General features: G+C 63.4%; 2 protein-coding genes across 4 annotated transcripts; one reads left to right on the top strand and one right to left on the bottom strand.

The window, feature by feature from the left end:
• Positions 1-1,677: 1,677 nt before the first annotated feature.
• On the top strand, positions 1,678-11,946 carry GRM2 (glutamate metabotropic receptor 2). Of its 3 annotated transcripts, XM_039695490.1 has the most exons (7): positions 1,716-1,790; positions 3,737-3,905; positions 4,466-5,075; positions 6,796-7,633; positions 8,335-9,398; positions 10,277-10,451; positions 10,906-10,979. In XM_039695490.1, exons 3-7 carry the CDS (start codon positions 4,617-4,619, stop codon positions 10,977-10,979), a joined length of 2,610 nt encoding a protein of 869 aa, XP_039551424.1. In that variant the 5' UTR covers positions 1,716-1,790; positions 3,737-3,905; positions 4,466-4,616. The 3 variants fall into 3 exon arrangements, with proteins under 3 accessions (XP_039551423.1, XP_039551424.1, XP_039551422.1); XM_039695489.1 differs by lacking the exon at positions 3,737-3,905 and having other exon boundaries at positions 1,678-1,790; XM_039695488.1 differs by lacking the exons at positions 1,716-1,790; positions 3,737-3,905 and having other exon boundaries at positions 4,617-5,075; positions 10,906-11,946.
• RRP9 (ribosomal RNA processing 9, U3 small nucleolar RNA binding protein) lies at positions 11,930-16,950 on the bottom strand. The gene is made up of 16 exons (XM_039734200.1): positions 16,785-16,950; positions 15,793-16,326; positions 15,466-15,697; positions 14,819-14,931; positions 14,669-14,742; positions 14,524-14,565; positions 14,232-14,358; positions 13,914-14,038; positions 13,595-13,687; positions 13,398-13,498; positions 13,151-13,285; positions 12,950-13,012; positions 12,727-12,872; positions 12,563-12,642; positions 12,377-12,450; positions 11,930-12,278 (listed from the first exon to the last, which is right to left on the bottom strand). Exons 1-16 carry the CDS (start codon positions 16,948-16,950, stop codon positions 12,167-12,169), a joined length of 2,217 nt encoding a protein of 738 aa, XP_039590134.1. The 3' UTR covers positions 11,930-12,166.

The following is a 16,950-nucleotide window of genomic DNA, read 5'->3' as shown; positions in this document are numbered from 1 at the left end:
AAGGGGGCAGCCTGGACATCATGGTCACGGTGCCACAGGGCAATGCCAGGTGCCAGAGTCCCTGCTGAGTGCCCTTGGTGCCTCCAGCAGCCCAGGAATTGTTTCCTGGTGGTCAAACGTGGCAGCCCAAAACTGGGACCTGGGGTGGGGGTGGCAGGGCCAGGGCAGGTCTGACTGTCTCTCCATGGTGGGAATGTGTCCTCCCTGGCTTGGAAAGGTCACGATTAGTCCTCAGCCAGTGATTGACATGAGATTGTTCATAAATATTTTGTGCTCTGAGTGATAAAATATTAAACTCCTCCAGCCCACATGGAAAAATATTGCTCTTCCCGGTGTTTATCTTTGTTGCTGGTTATTACAAAACTGCCAAGCCCCCTGAAATATTTATGCTTGGCTGAGGCTCCTGGGGGATTGGAGCCAGGCAGTGGATACTGACAGTGCCTGTCCCCTAACCCCACTGAAGCTGGCACCAGGGGCTTTGCCATCATCCTGCTGCCATGGGCGCTGGACCAGCAGCTGGGATAATGCAGCCAGTGCCAGGTGTGCGTGAGGCTGGAACCAGGACCCCTCTGCTGGGGGCAGCGGGACCATGGCAGTGCCACATCCCTTGGCACAACACACCTCCAGTCCTCCTCCTCACCTCTGTCCACCCTGCACTGGTGAGGTCCCCCAGCCCAGGCACCCTCCTCTCCCCAGTGTCCCACTCTGTCTGTGCCAGCAGTCTTGACAGGAGAGGCCTCTGGGGTCTGGGGTCCTGCTGCTGTGGGGCTCCAGGGGGGACCTTGCCGGGAACATTCCAGGTTATCCCTCCCCAAACCAGGATTGCTGGGAGAAAGGGAGTCCAGCAGTGTCTGACTCACTGCAGAGCCTTTAACCCACAGCCTGCAAGTGTAGAAGCTGGCAGAGGGGAAACTGAGGCACATGGTGGCGAGTGGCCCAGAAGCACCTTGTCCCCTGTGTCATCCCCTGTCCCGTTCTTGTCTCTGAGGGATGGAGCTCTGGGGATGCAACGCCGCAGGATCCTGGGCAGCCGAATGGCTCTAGGAAGTTTGGGCAGTTGGTGATGTGGGACACAGCCCTGCCCATGGCTCTGTACGGCCCAGAGCCTTCCCCAGCTGGGTGTGAGAGCTGCCGGTGAGTGCTGGGGCCGCGGGGAATGTGGGTGGGCAGTGGGTAAGGCCGGGTGCCTGAACTCCTCCAGGGCCTTGGGGAGCGGGGACAGGCCAGGCAAGGGGGGAACAAATGCTGGGGCAGCAGCTGGTGGCTGTGGAGCTTGATCTGGGACCGGGTCCCTCTCACTGTATGGGAATGAGCTGGGGGCTCGGGGAGCAGGGGAGCTGTGCCCTGCCAGGGTGCAGAGCTGGTCCCGCCTGCTCTGCCCGTGTCCTGCCTTCTCTGCCCGTGTCCTGCCTGCATCCTGACGGTGCCCCGGCTCAGTCCGACCGTCCCCTGCCTGCACCTGGCCGTGTCTCGCCTGTGTTCTGCCTTCTCTGCCCGTGTCCTGCCCGAGCTCTGCCTGGACCGGGCCGTAGCCCCCGGCTTTGCCCCAGCCCGGCGGTGCCTGCCCGGCTCAGCGGGTGCCGGGGCGCAGTCGGGGCGGCCCCGGGGGTGCCGCTGCCCACCGGGCCGGGGGCCGGGCCGGGCCGGGCCGGGCGGGGGGCGGAGCGGCTCCGCTCTGCTGGGGCTGGCGGAGTGTCAGAGGCGGCGGCGGGAGGCGGTGGCAGCCGCAGCTCCGAGACAGCCGCGGCACCGGCACTGGCACCGGCTCCGGCACAGTCCGCCGGGCCCAGGTAAGGGCTGCGGTCCCCGCCCGGCGCTGCCGTGGCCGTGCCCTCGGTGCGCGCCTGCCCCGGCGGTGGAGCGGCACCGAGACCGGCGGTACCCCGCTGCCGTCGGGGCCGCGCCACGGCGGGGCTCGGAGACCGGTGCGCGGTGCCGGGGCTCCCGGAGCTGCGGGACGAGAGCGGAGCACGGGCACGGGCGCGGGATCCGCCGGGGATGCGGGCGGTCGGGGGGGCACCGGGGCTGCTCCCGCCGCTCACCTTGCCCGGCGCAGGACGCGGAGCTCCGGGAGAGCAGCCTGGGGGGTTCTCGCACCCCCGGTGATCCGGCAGGACCCGCCGCTGCCGCCCCGGCCGGGGATGTCCCCCGGGACGCGGGGTCACCGCCCGGCCCGGCGGGACAGACCCCGGTGCCCGCTGTTCCCCCGGTCTCCGGTCCGCTGCCCGGGCCGGGCAGAGCCGCGGCTTGGAGCGGGCTGTGGGTGTGCCGGGACAGCCGGGTCTGGGCGCGCTCGGGACGGGATGCGGGGCGGCCGCGGGAGCGCCGGGGGAGCCTCGGCCCCGGGGGGTACCGGGCTGGCAGCCCTCGTGCAGGGCAGAGCCGGGGGCTCCTGGCAGAGCTCGGTGGCGGTGGGACCTCTGGGACCCCCGCGGGAGGTGGCACTGTCCCTGCGCCCCCGCAGCACGGCCGCTCTCGCACACGGCCCAGGTGTCGCACAGCCCCGGGATGTCGCAGGGCTCAGGGCTCCTGGCACGGCGTGGGCAGCGCTCCGAGCACGGAGGAGCCACGGCCCCTTCTCACCCACCCCGCTCGGGGTGCCGGAGAGGCTGCCCGCGGCTGGCAGGAGCTTCCCGCCGCACTGGGCTGGACTTGGCTCTGCCCTGCCCGGTGCTTCCCTTCCCCGGGCGTTCTCCAGAGGTTCCCGCGGGCTCTCAAACCCCCGGCACTAAACCAGTCGAGCTGAGCAGCTGCGGGAATGGCGGGAGCCCTGCTCCCTGTCCATCGCGGCTCGCTGCCGGGTGGGTGGTGGTTTGCCCTTCAGAGGAGCTTGGCCTGAAGGTGCCTTTCATCTGGTGGGTCCTGTCACCTGCCCAAAAGACCTGGACCACAGGAACACGGGTTCCCTGTGCCACCTGACCCCTGTGCCAGGCTCAGCCTGCCACTGACGAGCTCCATCAATGATCCATGTGCCTGTGGCCTCTTCCCTGCTTCAGGAAACCCGGGCCCCTTAGCAGCATTTATTCCTGAAATAAGGCATCTTATTTCTCTCATCTCCGAAGTCCTTCGCACCGGGGGTCAGGTAGGAGATGCCCTGAGACAGATGGGGACTCAGCAGCAGCAGACAGCACCTGAGAACAGGCACTTAGGGGCCCGGAGGAAGAGGAGGAGGTCGGCATGTGTCACCCCACCCCACCCCATTATGCTCTGTGCCACACTGCTACCTGCATCCTCCTGGGCATCACTGCCAGCTCTGGCTGCTTGCTCCAGCACAGCCACCACCTGTCTGGGAGCAGCAGGGGGGCATCACGGGGTCCCCTCCTCCTGCCTCAGTAGGGGCTGCAGGGAGCTGCAGGGGGGCAGCACTCTCTGGCATCGCCCCCCACTCCCTGTGCCCCCACAAGCACTGCCGGGCTGTGGAAGAGGCCGTGTTCCAGTCACAGCATCAGCAGCTTCCCCTTCCAGAGCAGCCTGAGGCTCCTGGACTGCCAAGGGGTCTCCTTCTCCCATGGTCCCTGAAATGCCAGCCCCGTGGGATTTCAGCAGTCAGCTTCAAATGGGAAACAAATCTCTCCCGTGATTTGGGAAAAGACAACCAATCTCGGAGGGGACTGCATCTTCTGCCAAAACAAGGCCTGCCTGCTGCAAAAGCCTTTGATTCCCCCGCGCCTCCGTGCTTTCTGCAGAGGGAGTCAGCAAACCTGGCTCTTACTTTTACTGAAATCTCTGAATTTAGTATACAGGGAAGGAAGGGGCGGTGGTGAGAGAACAGACTCTGAAGCACCGCGACTGCCAGAACCCTGCGTGTTGCTGTGTGAGGGTGAAGCCAGAGGCGAGCCCCTGCTCCAGCCCGGTGCCACGGACAGCTCTGGTGGCAGCAGCAGCTCCATGGCTGTGGGATGGAGGTTAAAATACTGTGGGCACTGGGGGCTGTGGGCACAGTGGGCTCCTGGCTGGCTGCTTTTGGCAGTGCTCTCGGCTGGAGGGTGGGATCTGGCAGCTCCCCTGATGCTGCTGCGTGGGTCGGGGGCTTGGCTTGGCTCTCTCTGCCCAGCCTGGTCTCCCTGTGCCAGGTGACATCCCTGGCTCTTTCTCCCTCCATGATATCTTAGGTCTGTCAAGCTGTCCCCCTGCAGGCTGCTCTGCCCGATGCTGCCAGAGGGGCCAGCTCTGTGCCCCCCCTATGCCAGCGTGTCCCTGCGAGCGCTGTGAGGGGCTGGTCCCTGAGCCCCTCCATGTGCCCTGGGATCTGTGTCACTTGTGTGTGTCCTGGGGGTTCTGGGCCACTGTGGGAGCTGTTGCATGTTCATCTTCCCTTTCTGCAGGGGATTTCTTCCTAAGGGCATCCCGGGTGGGGGGCACAGGCAGGCTCATGGCCTGGCTCTCCCGTGCAGCACTGACTGTCCCTGTCCCTGTCATGCCTTGCATCCTGCAGACCCAGCAGCTTTTCCCTTTGCTTTTCCAGGTGCCGAGGGCTCTGCTGGGGTGACACCACCGACACCACGCCGTGCCACCCCCCCCCACCCAATGCCTGGGGACTGCCTGCCCTCACCTTGACGGGTGGCAGCGGGTGACACGGGGTGCTGTGGGTCCCCCAGCCAGCACCAGCACACCCCATGGCGGTCCCCTTGGCCGCCTGGCTGGGGCTGATGCACCTGGCCACCTGTCTGGCTGCTGGGCACGGCATGGCTGGCAAGAAGGAGATCAGCATGGATGGGGACCTGGTGATCGGGGGCCTCTTCCCCGTCCATGAGAAAGGAGTGGGGAGTGAGGACTGTGGCAAGATAAACGAGCACCGGGGCATCCAGCGCCTGGAGGCCATGCTCTTCGCCCTGGACGAGATCAACAAGGACGGGAGCATCCTGCCGGGGGTGAAGCTGGGTGCTCACATCCTCGACACCTGTTCCAAGGACACCTATGCCCTGGAGCAGTCCCTGGACTTCGTCCGTGCCTCCCTTACCAGGGTGGATGGCTCTGAGCACATCTGCCCCGATGGCTCCTACGCCGTCCACGACGATGTCCCCACTGCCATCACCGGCGTCATCGGGGGCTCCTACAGTGATGTTTCCATCCAGGTACTCCCAGGCCAGAGGGGCTCAGATGGGGCTGGGGGTTTGAAGTGGGGGAGGGGGATAAAACATTGGCAGCAGTGCAGTGATGCCAATGCTAGTGTGGCACATGGAAGTGTGCCCATCCCTCATGGTGGTGCTCTGCCCCTTTCTCCAGCAGGGAGGGAGTGCCAGGCGGGCACCTGAATGAGCCATCTCTCTGTGACTGTGGGGGGTGTGCCCGGGGTCCCCTTGGGGGCTGCATGAGTCCCCCAACACTCCATTAGGAGCCAAGACTCACGAGGGGACAGGTGTTTATTCCTCTCCTGGGTTCTAGGTGGCAAGTGCAGCTCCTCAGCCCAGCTCATTCCTGGACTATGCCAGAGAGAGCAGACCAGTGTGAGGGGGCTCTGTCCCTCTTTCCCCCACAAAGGGCAGCCCATGAGGTGCTGCAAGGGGCATGCACCTCTGAGGGGCTCAGCCTGGCTAAGGCAGGGTGTGCTCAGAGGACAAGTGCCCCTGTGTCCCCAGTGATCCCACAGGAACAGGCACCTCAAGCTTCACACCTGGCTGGACCCTGGGTGGGTGCATCTCAGTCCCCAAAACCACATCTCTGGACCTGGAGGCTGGTTTCAGCAGGGAGAAGGGCATCCCCTGAGGATGCAGGACTCAGCAGGACCAGCTGAGTCACAGGGGTGGCCGGTGGGCCACATGCTTGCTGAGATTTAATGAGTCCCAGCATGTGCCAGACTGTGTGTCCTGGTCCCTGGGATCCCTGCATCCCCCAGGTATGGGGTAGAAGAAGCTGGGACTGGCAGCATCCCAGCCCACCTGGGCACTTGTCCCTTCACCTTCTGGGAACCCAGCATGTCCCCATGTCCCAACCCTGGGCAGGCAGGGGCAGAATGTGGGCCAGCTGGGGAGCTCAAGGGGCACTGGGGGGACATGGCAGGCTGGCAGCTCCCATGCATGGTGAGGACAGGCAGCAGCATCACTGAGCTCGGAGACATTCTTGCCATGAGGGGAATTTGTCGTCAAGATCATTTGTCCACGTTAATTAATCCACGTCTCCTGCCTGGGGAGCAGCGAGATGTGGGCAGGCTTGGCAGCCCTGCTGGCACACCCGAGGTCCCCTTGCTGCCCCCAGAGCCTGGGTTTTAACAGCCTCATTAGTGGGACTTTTTTCCCCTTTGAAGCTAACAAGGGATTCTGCTGAGTGGCTGGAAGGTGCCAGTCCCACTGAGCCCCTGGTGTGGGATGCGCAGGCGCCCGTCCCCTGACCCAGTTCTGCAGCATCCCCCAGCCTGGTGGGGGACTCTGCCCTGGCTCCCAGCCCCTAGAATCCTTTTGCCCCGTGCTGTAGGGCTGCCAGGCATCCTGGCTTTCTCCTTGCCATCGAGAATCTCCTGCACGTCACCTATGGCAGACTTTCTGCTCTTGTGCCCTCCCCAGACCCGAATTTTGAAGCGGAGTGCTTGAAACATTAAAAAAAGAAAAAGAAAATAAAAGAAAAAAAAGAAAGATAAATGAGCATGTCTGAGGTGTCAGGCACTCTGTGAATGTGCCATCCATTCTTCTCCAGCCCCTCCACAGATCAGGATGCTCTGGGTTGGGATGGGTTGCTCCTCAGCCCAGTGGTTGTGTTTGGGAGCATCGTGCAACACTGGGTACAGGGCAGGGTCCCTCCATAGGAACGTTCCTTGCTGGCCACCCCTTCAGGCACTCACATCTCCCCTCCTCCATGCAGGTGGCCAACCTGCTGAGGCTCTTCCAGATCCCGCAGATCAGCTATGCCTCCACCAGCGCCAAGCTCAGTGACAAGTCCCGCTATGACTACTTCGCCCGCACTGTCCCTCCAGACTTCTACCAAGCCAAAGCCATGGCAGAGATCCTGCGCTTCTTCAACTGGACCTACGTCTCCACTGTGGCCTCAGAGGGAGACTACGGGGAGACGGGGATCGAGGCCTTCGAGCAAGAAGCCCGCATGCGCAACATCTGCATCGCCACCTCGGAGAAGGTGGGGCGCTCCATGAACAAGAAGACCTACGATGGAGTGGTCCGGGCTCTGCTGCAGAAGCCCAATGCCAGAGTGGTCGTGCTATTCACCCGAAGTGAAGATGCCCGGGAGCTGCTGGCAGCTGCCCAGAGAGTCAATGTGTCCTTCATGTGGGTGGCCAGTGATGGGTGGGGAGCCCTGGAGAGCGTGGTGGCCGGGAGTGAAGCAGTGGCGGAGGGAGCCATCACCATTGAACTGGCAGCCTACCCCATCAAGGAGTTTGCTTCCTACTTCCTTAACCTCCACCCCTACAATAACAGCCGAAATCCCTGGTTTCGGGAGTTTTGGGAGCAGAAGTTCAGGTGCAGCTTCCACACGCAGGACTGTAGCCGGTACTCCCTCAAGACAGGCAAGTTTGAGCCAGAGTCCAAGATCACGTTCGTGGTCAATGCAGTCTATGCCATGGCTCACTCTCTTCACAACATGCACCGGACATTGTGCCCCAACTCCACCAAGCTCTGTGATGCCATGAAGCCTGTCAATGGCAAGAGGTTTTACAAGGACTTTATACTCAATGTTAATTTTGATGGTGAGTCCAAAGTGGAGATGGGGTTTGGCTGCCAAACTGGAAAGGGATGGGTGGAGGATAGGAAACAAGGAGGCTCAAATTTAACCCAAAACCCTCCAGTTTCTTCAGCCTGCCCACACCCAGGGCTGTGGTTGTCCTGAGGTACCAATAGCCAGCCCACCATCATCCTTGGGAGGCAATCCAGGCCTTCTGTCCCCAGTGGAAACATGGAGAAGCTGGCCACCAACTCCATCCTGCTACAGCTGGGTGGGACCAGCCCCACCCAGCCTCAGGGACCCTCAAGAACAGGGGTCCTTGCAAGCATCATGATTTATTCACATTTTGGGGATTAAACTGGAGGGACACCCATGGGTCATCAGGGACCCATGTAGTTTGGGGTGAATTAGAAGCATGTCCTCTGTGACTTGGGCTGAGGGTGTCTTGGCTACCAGGAGTCACTGAGAGCCATGTGACTGCCCTCTGCCCCTGCAGAGCTGGCTGGGGCTCACAAGCTCTCAGGCAGGTGGGTAGTTCTCCACCTTTGCTTTCCTGCTCCTAACATGTGCATAGGCAGCAAGGATGGGAGTGAAGGCAGGAAACAGGTCGGGCATTTTGTGTGGCCATGATGGGATATGACCCTTTGGATGAGCCCTGCCTCGAGGCCTGGAGTGAGTGTTCTCCTGCCCTGAGGCAGTGGCTGTCTCCTCTTGTCCTCCCTGCAGCTCCGTTCAGGCCAGCGGACACCGAGAGCGTCGTTCGCTTTGACCGCTACGGCGACGGGATCGGGCGCTACAACATTTTCAACTACCACTACGTGGACGGGCGCTATCGGTACCAGAAAGTGGGCTACTGGGCAGAGGGGCTCGTGCTCGACACCAGCCTCATCCCCTGGGCTGAGACCTCCATTCCTGTGTCCCAGTGCAGCGACCCCTGCAAGAAAAATGAGATCAAGAGCATGCAGCCCGGAGACATTTGCTGCTGGATCTGCATCCCCTGCCAGCCCTACGAGTACCTGCTGGATGAGTTCACCTGCATGGACTGCGGTCTTGGCTACTGGCCCAACGAGACCCTAAATGGCTGCTACGAGCTGCCCCAAGAGTACATCCGCTGGAAAGATGTCTGGGCCATTGGTCCCGTCACCATCTCCTGCCTGGGCTTTATCTCCACCCTCTTCGTTATCGGAGTCTTCGTGAAGAACAACGACACTCCCATCGTGAAGGCCTCTGGACGAGAGCTGTGCTACATTCTGCTGACTGGGGTCCTCATGTGCTACAGCATGACCTTCATCTTCATCGCAAAGCCCTCCACCGGGGTGTGCACGCTCCGGCGCCTGGGGCTGGGCACGTCCTTCGCCGTCTGCTACTCGGCCCTCTTGACCAAGACGAATCGCATCGCCAGGATCTTCAGTGGGGTGAAGGAGGGGGTCCAGCGCCCCCGCTTCATAAGCCCGACGTCACAGGTGGTCATCTGCATGGCCCTCATCTCTTGCCAGCTGATCATCGTCATCATCTGGCTGCTGGTGGAGACCCCTGGCACAGGCAAGGAGACTGAGCCTGACAAGAGGTACATTGTCACCCTCAAGTGCAACAACCGTGACTCCAACATGCTCATTTCGCTCACCTATAATGTCCTCTTGATTGTCCTCTGCACGGTCTACGCCTTCAAGACACGGAAATGTCCCGAAAACTTCAACGAGGCCAAGTTCATTGGGTTCACCATGTACACGACCTGCATCATCTGGCTGGCCTTCCTGCCCATCTTCTACGTGACCTCCAGCGACTACCGTGTAAGAGCTGGAGCTCTGAGGGGGCTCTGACAGGGCTTGATCTAAGTGGTCCTGGAGATCTGGGCCATGCAGGGTCCATGATTAGGAGATGTATGGGCCTGGGGAAGGGTCTGCATCCACACACTTGTCATGGTCACCTTTGCACGGGGTAATTCAGGACCAGGTGAAGGGTCCTGAAGGACTGTGGCTGATGGGGCAATGAGTCCTGGAGAGAGGATCTGCCCCCTTCCCTCCTTTGCTAGGATGAGGATGGGAAGTGGCCCTGAGACCTCCAGGGATCCCCCATAGCCATGACTATCATGGAGGAATGATAGTCATCCTTCAGCCTGGTGACACAAAAGCAGGAGACAGCCCCTGGCTCAGGCAGACACCACACCCCAGGGCATGAATGCCAGCCCCAGGGCCAGCCTGGTCCCTGGGCTGGCGAGCAGTGCCAGGACCTGGGTAGCACGGGATGCATCCTGGCACGGACAACCAAACACATTCTTGATGGGTCTTGAGGAGTTGGTGGGGGCAGTTAGTCAGGGGCTTCCAGAGAGGACCTGCACCCCCAGAGAGAGTGGGCACTGGGGTGGGGAGTGCAGGCTCTGGCCCCGGGCAGTGCCACAAAGCAGCATGTTGGCAGGGCTGGGGGTGCTGCTCAGGGTGTACCTGCTTTGCAGGGGAAACTTGTCCCCACCAGGGCAGTGTCCATACTCTGCCCGTGGGTCTCCTGCAGGACCACCCCGACTGAGGGACATGGTGTGGGGTGGAATGTCCCTGCAGGGTGCAGCCTGTGCCCTGTGGGGCTGGCCAGTGCCACAGCATGGGCTTCATCCTGCCCTGCTTGGGGCAGAGGGCTGACGGGTGGAGCACCTGATGCCCACCCCTGTCTCCAGGTCCAGACCACCACCATGTGCATCTCGGTGAGCCTCAGCGGCACCGTGGTCCTCGGCTGCCTCTTCACCCCCAAGCTCCACATCATCCTCTTCCAGCCGCAGAAGAACGTGGCCAGCCACCGTGTGGGCACCGCTCGCTTCAGCGTGGCAGCAGCCAGCTCCAGCCAGTCCCACGGTGAGCACGCTGGGCTGGGGGACAGCACCCCTTTCCTGGTGGGGGGCATGTGTGGGCACCCCAGCACGGGTTCCTGAGGAAAAGCGGGGTGTGGGGTAGGGCCAAGTGGGAAATGAGGGGGGAATGGTGGATGTGTCCCCAGTGGCTCTTCCCTGTCCTCTGTCCCAAGGGACACAGCACAGCTGACAGAGGGGTACAGCTCCTGGTGGCCCTCATTGCTCTGAGGGGACACTCTCCACCCCAGCACAGGGGATTCAGCTGCCCCCAGGTGCCTGTCACTACCCGAGGCACTCTCCCCTTTAGCTCCAGGGAATATGACCACCCTGGGCACACGGGGGGACATGGCCATCCTGGGCACCCTCCACCCCAACTCGCTGGGCACCACTGCCATGGGATGCTGGGCAGGGCTGCTGCCAGCCCCCACCCCAGCCCTGACTGCTGCCCTCCTGTCCAGGCTCAGCCTCGCCATACGTGCCCACGGTGTGCAACGGCCGTGAGGTGGTGGATTCCACAACGTCATCCTTGTGAAGGACGGGGGGCCAGGCCGTGGTGCTGCCACACAGCACCCCCGCTGCTCCCCCAGGGAGAGCAGTGCCCGCAGCACGGCCCGCTGAGGGGCCAGGCGCAGCCGGGAGGCTCAGTCCCTGCCCCAGCACGAGCTACATCCCACACGTCGGGTCATGGTACGTGTCACCCTTCCCTTGCACTGAGCCACGTTACATGTACCCTGTCCCCCACACCCTGCACTGAGCCGTGGTGAGCATCCCCCTCCCTGAGCTGAGCCACGGCACGTCCCCCTGGTCACCTGCACTGAGCCATCGTGCCCCACACGCCCTGCACTGAGCCATGGTGAATGTCCCCCAGCCCTGCACTGAGCCGTGGTGCGCATCGCACGGACCTCGCACTGAGCTGTGGCACAAATACCCTGTCCTTGTCCTTGCTCTGAGCCCTGTGCAGACCCACCTGGGGGCACATCCCCTGCCCCTTGTCCCCACATCTCCACTCCTGCTTTCGGCTTGCACCAATCCACGCTGCACCGCCCTTGCTGTGGTGCCACACGCTGCCCTCGCCCCAAAGCCACCCGCTTCCCAGTTCCATGCCTTTCCCATCACCCCCTGTGCCAAGCCTTGGACCACATCACCCTTTCCCCAGTGCTTTGCATTTCCACGTTTCCCTCCTGGTTTTGGCCTCAGGAGAGCCACGGAGCGTGGCTGGGCTGGGCCTAAGCCTCCCCCCATCGCTTCCCTCACTGGGTGTGGCGCTGCTCATCCCTGACTGGGAGACAGGGCAGGAGTGGGGGCAGACAAATTCCTGCTGACCCCAGCCCCTGCAGAGCCCGGGGGGGCATTGGAGGCTCAGGGCAAGCAACAGGACCCAGGTATTTGAGCCCAACCGAGTTTTTAAGAGTAGATTTTTTCTGTGAACAAAAGTGTGATTTTTTTTTTTGTAATTTATGTAAATAAAGTGGTTTTGGTGTTGTTTTTTTTTTACAAAATGGATTGTTCCAGAGCTCAGGTACAGCCAAACCTGAGAAAAGGGAACAGACCCTCGCAGAGGGCAGAGCCACATCAAGATATGGGGGGCAGCAGAATCAGGGGCCGTGTGACAACAACCCCCACTCACATCCTGCTGAGCATGGTGGTGGCTGCACCAAGGGTGTGGGGCACTGCTCCAGGGACAGAAGGACCTGCTCCAGTGGCTCCAGGGACAGAGGGCTAGGAGCTGCCAGGGGAGCCCTCTTCAGGGCTAGAGGCTGTGGTCTTCTGCTTCAGGGGGATGATACAGATGCTGTTTTTGGCTTCTTTGATTCTCCACCACCGTCCCAGCCTGCGGGTGAGAGAGATGGGGGAGTCACCCTCCAACAAGACCCAGAGGGGAGGGAAGCTGCACCCCCAGGCAGCTACACCAGGGAGGGGGGACAGTACCGGTGCTCCTGCCCGATGCCAGCCACCAGGAAGTCACCAGCTGCTGAGAACTTGAGGCTGTTGACAAAACCCACCTGGAGGGTAAAGGGACAGGGTGAGGGCTCCCACAGCTTCTCCTGCTGCCCAAGGGCAGTCCCTGCTGAGAGACCCTCCAGCCCACCTCCAGAACTCCCACCCTGCCCATACCAAGGGGATGTCCAAGAGGTGCTCCAGCTTCCGAAATCCTTCACCGCACTTCCAGAGCTTCACACTGCCGCTGTGGGACCCTGGGGCACAGAGAGGGGCCTGTCACGCACCCCAGCCCAGGGACGGAGCAGGACACATCCCCCACGGGCTGCCACCCCACCCACCTGTGGCCAGGAGGTCGCTGTTGCGCAGGGCAGCCACGGCTGAGATCCAGAAGGGCTGCTGCAGGCCCTGGGCGTCCTGCTCACCGTGCGCCTGCCGAGCCAGCGCCAGCGGCTTCTTCTTCGTCAGCCCCCACAGGGCTAAGGACCTGCGGGGCATGGGAGGGGTCAGGGGGCTCAGGGGGCACCCCGCCCACCCCCAGGCATCGTCCTGCCCCGTGCTCACCCATCGTCAGCACCAGACACCATGTGCTCCTCGTTGATGAGCTGGATGCAGTCGATGGAGCCCCTGCGAAGTGCCAGCAGTTACAAGTGTGCTTTGGGATCCTGCAGGGCATCAGCAGCCCCAGGGTGCTCCTGGCACCCACAAGGCACTGCCCCAGCTGGACACACCTGCCCGCAGCCCCCTCTTCCACCCCAGACGTACTGGTGCCCGGAGAACACGAGCTGTGATTCCTCAGGGATCTTCCAGAGCCGCACGGTGCCATCCCGTCCCCCCGCTGTCACACAGCACTCCCGGCTCAGGCTGTCCAGCCCCGTGATGATGTCCTGGTGTCCAAACCTGCAGCAGGAGATGACAAACAGCTGTGGCAAGCAGGGCCCTCTGCCCCCTCACCACCTCAGGGCTGCTGGGCCCCCCTCGGAAGGGTCAGTGGGATTTGCCCAGCTCTTACAGGGTCTCCACGTAGGCGTTCTCAGCCACGTCCCAGACCTTGACGCAGCGGTCGTGGGAAGCGCTGTACAGCTGGTGTGTGCCCTTTCGGAAGGCCAGGCCCTGGGACAGATGGACAGGCAGGGCACAGCAGTGAGGGACGCCGAGCAGGACACAGCTGCCTGGCCCCGCAGCGCTGTGCCCAACGCCCCAGCTCACCGAGACGGCGTCGCGGTGCCCCGTGAAGATGTGCAGGCGCTTGCAGGTGGCTGCATCCCAGATCATGATCAGCTTGTTCCTGTCTCCTGTAGCCTGGCAGACAGCAGGGGACACCTGAGACCTGCACCCTGGACACCCACAGCCCACCCCTGCCTCCACTCCCACTCCATGGGTTTTGGCTGTCCCAGGGAGCCGTTCTTGACCCAGGCGGGGGACAGGGGCTGCTTTAACCCAGCAAGGCACATTTGGGCATGGGACTGTACCCCCAGGACCCAGGGAGAACACTCCCCACGCCCTCTTTCCACCCCTGTCTCCTTACCAGGTACTTGCCATCCGACGAAATGGCCATGCAAAGGACTTGGGACGCGTGCCCCATGTGCCGCTCCTCCGTGCCCTTCTTGCCCCCGGGCACCACGCACAGCCTCTTCCCACTGTCCACCTCCCCTGCAGGAAAGGCATCACAATCACCCTCTGGGAGCCTCCCACCACTCCCAAAAGCGTCAATGAGCTTTCCACAGAGCCTGGAATTATGCACAATCCGAGAACAGCCAGGGGCCAAGCCATCTCAGAGGACACCTGGGTCCTTGGAGGGGTTGGGCTTGGGAGCAGCCAGTCACAGCCCCAGGTGAACACTTGCATTTGATGAGGGAGCCGTCCTTGGAAGCAGAAAAAATGAATCTGTCGTCAGGAGAGATGACAAGGCAGGTAATGGGTAGCTGGTGTCCCCGCAGCACACGGATCCTGGCTGGATCTGGAGGCTGTACCTGCAGGAAGAGCAGGATGTGAGCTGGGCTGCCCAGGACCCTCCCCCAGCACAGGAATACCCCAGCACAGCCCCCCAACTCCTCCAGGGACGAAGGCTGTAGCGTGCTGGCCATGCCTTAGCGTCCCCTACGCTGGCACTGGCACCCCCAGCAGCGGGCACTCACATCTTTGGCCACCAGGCGCTGCAGCCGGCCTCTCTGCTCCAGCTGCGGAAGAAGGGGCACGTTCAGCACAGGCGGCCCCGGTCCCGGTCCCGCGGGAAGGGGACCGAGCCTGCCGCCGCCGAGGAGCCCGAGGGGCCGCGCTCACCACGTCCTCCTTCAGCCGGTCGCCGATGAGATCCGCCGGCTCCAGCTCCTCCTCCTCCTCCGCCCGCTCCTCCTCTGCGGGACAGAGCGTCAGGGTCGGGCTCAGCGCCCGGGGCTGCGCCGCGGGGCACCGGCGGCGGGCGGCACTTACCGAGCTGCCGGAGCTCCTCCAGGTACTGCTTGGCCAGGCGCAGCTTCTTCTCCTGCGGCGTCTCCTCCACCTCCTCCTCCGCTGCCTCTCGCCGCCGCCGCCCCAGCAACGGGCTGCGGGACACGCGTGCGTGAGCATCGGTACCGGCACCCACAGGCACCGGCACGCCCTCCGGTACCGGCATCTCTCCGGTACAGAATCCCCCGGTCCGACATCCCCTCCGGTACAGGATCCCCCCAGTTCGGGCATCCCCCGGTCCGACAGCCCCTCCGGAACAGGATGCCCCGGTCCGACATCTCTCCGGTACAGCCATCCCCAGGTCCGACACCCCTCCGGTACAGGATCTCCCGGTATGGCATCTCTCCGGTACCGGCATCCCCCCGTCCGGCATCTCCCTGGTACCGGCATCCCCCCGTACAGGATCCCCCGGTCCGGCATCCCCTCCGGTACAGGATCCCCCAGTCCGGGCATCCCCCGGTCCGACACCGCCCCCGGTACAGGCATCTCTCCGGTACAGGATCCCCCGGTCCACACGCCCTCCGGTGCAGCCATCCCCCGGTCTGCCATCTCTCCGGTACCGGCATCCCCCGGTCTGCCATCTCTCAGTATCCGCGCCGGTAGCGGCGCTCCCCAGGCGCAGCCCTCACCTCTCTGTCTCGGAGTCGCTGGACACCTCCTCATCGCCGGGCCGACCGGCCCGAGCCCGCGGTCTCCCATCGCCGCCCGGTGCCTGCGGGACAAAACGGGGCGATCGACGAGACGGGAACGGGGAGGGGGGCAGCAAAAGCGCCACGGCGGCGACCCCGGCGAGGCAGCCCTTCCTCGCCCCTCCCTGTGCCCCCCGGCCCGGCTTGGCTGCGGCCGGCGGGATCCCGCCTCCTATTGGCCCCGCCGCGCCGCCTCCCGTGACGGAAGCGCGCCCTGCCCCGCCCCGCCCGCCGGCCGCGCCGTCCCTCCGGTGTGACGTCACGTGCCCGCCCCGCCCCGCAGCCCCTCCTCCACGCTTTGGTCACGCCCCCTGCATCTGGCCCCGCCCCTCCGGTCCCGGTGCCCGTCACCCTTCGGCCGGGACCGGGCACTCGCACCGGGGACCGGCCACTCGTACCCGGGAGCGGGCACTCGCACCGGGGACCGGGCACTCACACCGGGGACCGGCCACTCGCACCGGGAGCGGGCACTCGCACCGGGGACCGGGCACTCGTACCCGGGAGCGCCCACTCGCACCGGGGACCCGCCGCCCGGGACCGGTTGTGAGAGCCCCGGCGCTGCCTCCTCTGCCCCCCGTGTCCCTTGGGGCCCCGTGCTGCAGCCCGAGACCCCGCGGTGACAGTGACAGCGGGCTGGCACTTCCCGAACCGTGATCAACTCGTTCTGCCCCTCAGGGACCCCCAGCCAGCCTCCAGTGTCGGGCATGGCCTCTGCTCCCCTCCCACGTCCTGTGTGCAGCTCCCGGGACCCATCCTTGGCCACGCTGCCGTGGTGTCCGTCTGTCTGGGACGGGTGATGCTCTAAAAGAGCTAAAAACCGCTTTTGTGCAGAAATTTTATTATGCGCAATCAATCTCTTTTTCCCTGTGGCACGGGGAGTCAGGGAAGGACGGTGGGAATGCCCTGCACTGGTCTGTGCAGGGCCGCAGGCCTGGGCAGAGCCTGTCCCAGCCGTGCAAGCGGATCCCCAGCTGGGGAGGGATCTGCCCGCAGGCTCCGCACCCCAGGGCATGACCAGAGGAGCCACCCTCTCTGGCTGGAAGCCTGTCGGGGCTACCAAGTTTTGCTCTTGGTGGCCTGAGGGTGCTGTGGAGCTGCTGCTCAGGCTCTGAGGCTGCAGGAACCATGCCAGGGGCAGAGTGGAAGGAGCTGTGTGGACAAGGAACCCACCTCCCCATCCATCCGGGCAGCAGGAGCAGAAGGGCAGCTGTGGCCATGGAGGGGAGCTCTGCCTGGGAGCTGAGCAAGCCAGAACTCACGGGACACGTCTGAAGGGTCCAAACTGCAGTGTCCAAAAGGCCGGCCAGGTTGGGAATCCCGCCTTGTGCCAGGTTGGGAATCCCGCAGGCCTCGTCTGTGTCTGCTCATGTAAGTGAAGGAGCTGTCCTGCACCTCCTGCTTCGTCATCTTCTTGGTAAGCCCCAT

Source organism: Passer montanus, unplaced genomic scaffold, assembly GCF_014805655.1.
Source record: "Passer montanus isolate IOZ18808 unplaced genomic scaffold, ASM1480565v1 scaffold9, whole genome shotgun sequence".
NCBI lineage: Eukaryota > Metazoa > Chordata > Aves > Passeriformes > Passeridae > Passer > Passer montanus.
Note: the sequence above shows the minus strand (reverse complement) of the source record. Positions and strands in the feature narration are given on the sequence as shown.

What these genes read in the sequence shown, in the direction of transcription:
- GRM2 (XM_039695488.1), top strand. Translation starts at nt 4,617, where the DNA reads ATGGCGGTCCCCTTGGCCGCCTGGCTGGGGCTGATGCACCTGGCCACC. An exon ending in ACAGTGATGTTTCCATCCAG is followed by an intron (nt 5,076 to 6,795) that starts GTACTCCCAGGC and finishes TCCTCCATGCAG; the next exon opens with GTGGCCAACCTGCTGAGGCT. An exon ending in CAGCTCCAGCCAGTCCCACG is followed by an intron (nt 10,452 to 10,905) that starts GTGAGCACGCTG and finishes CCTCCTGTCCAG; the next exon opens with GCTCAGCCTCGCCATACGTG.
- RRP9 (XM_039734200.1), bottom strand. Translation starts at nt 16,950, where the DNA reads ATGGGGCTTACCAAGAAGATGACGAAGCAGGAGGTGCAGGACAGCTCC. An exon ending in AGCGACTCCGAGACAGAGAG is followed by an intron (nt 14,932 to 15,465) that starts GTGAGGGCTGCG and finishes CGTGTCCCGCAG; the next exon opens with CCCGTTGCTGGGGCGGCGGC. An exon ending in AACGCCTACGTGGAGACCCT is followed by an intron (nt 13,286 to 13,397) that starts GTAAGAGCTGGG and finishes CTCCTGCTGCAG; the next exon opens with GTTTGGACACCAGGACATCA.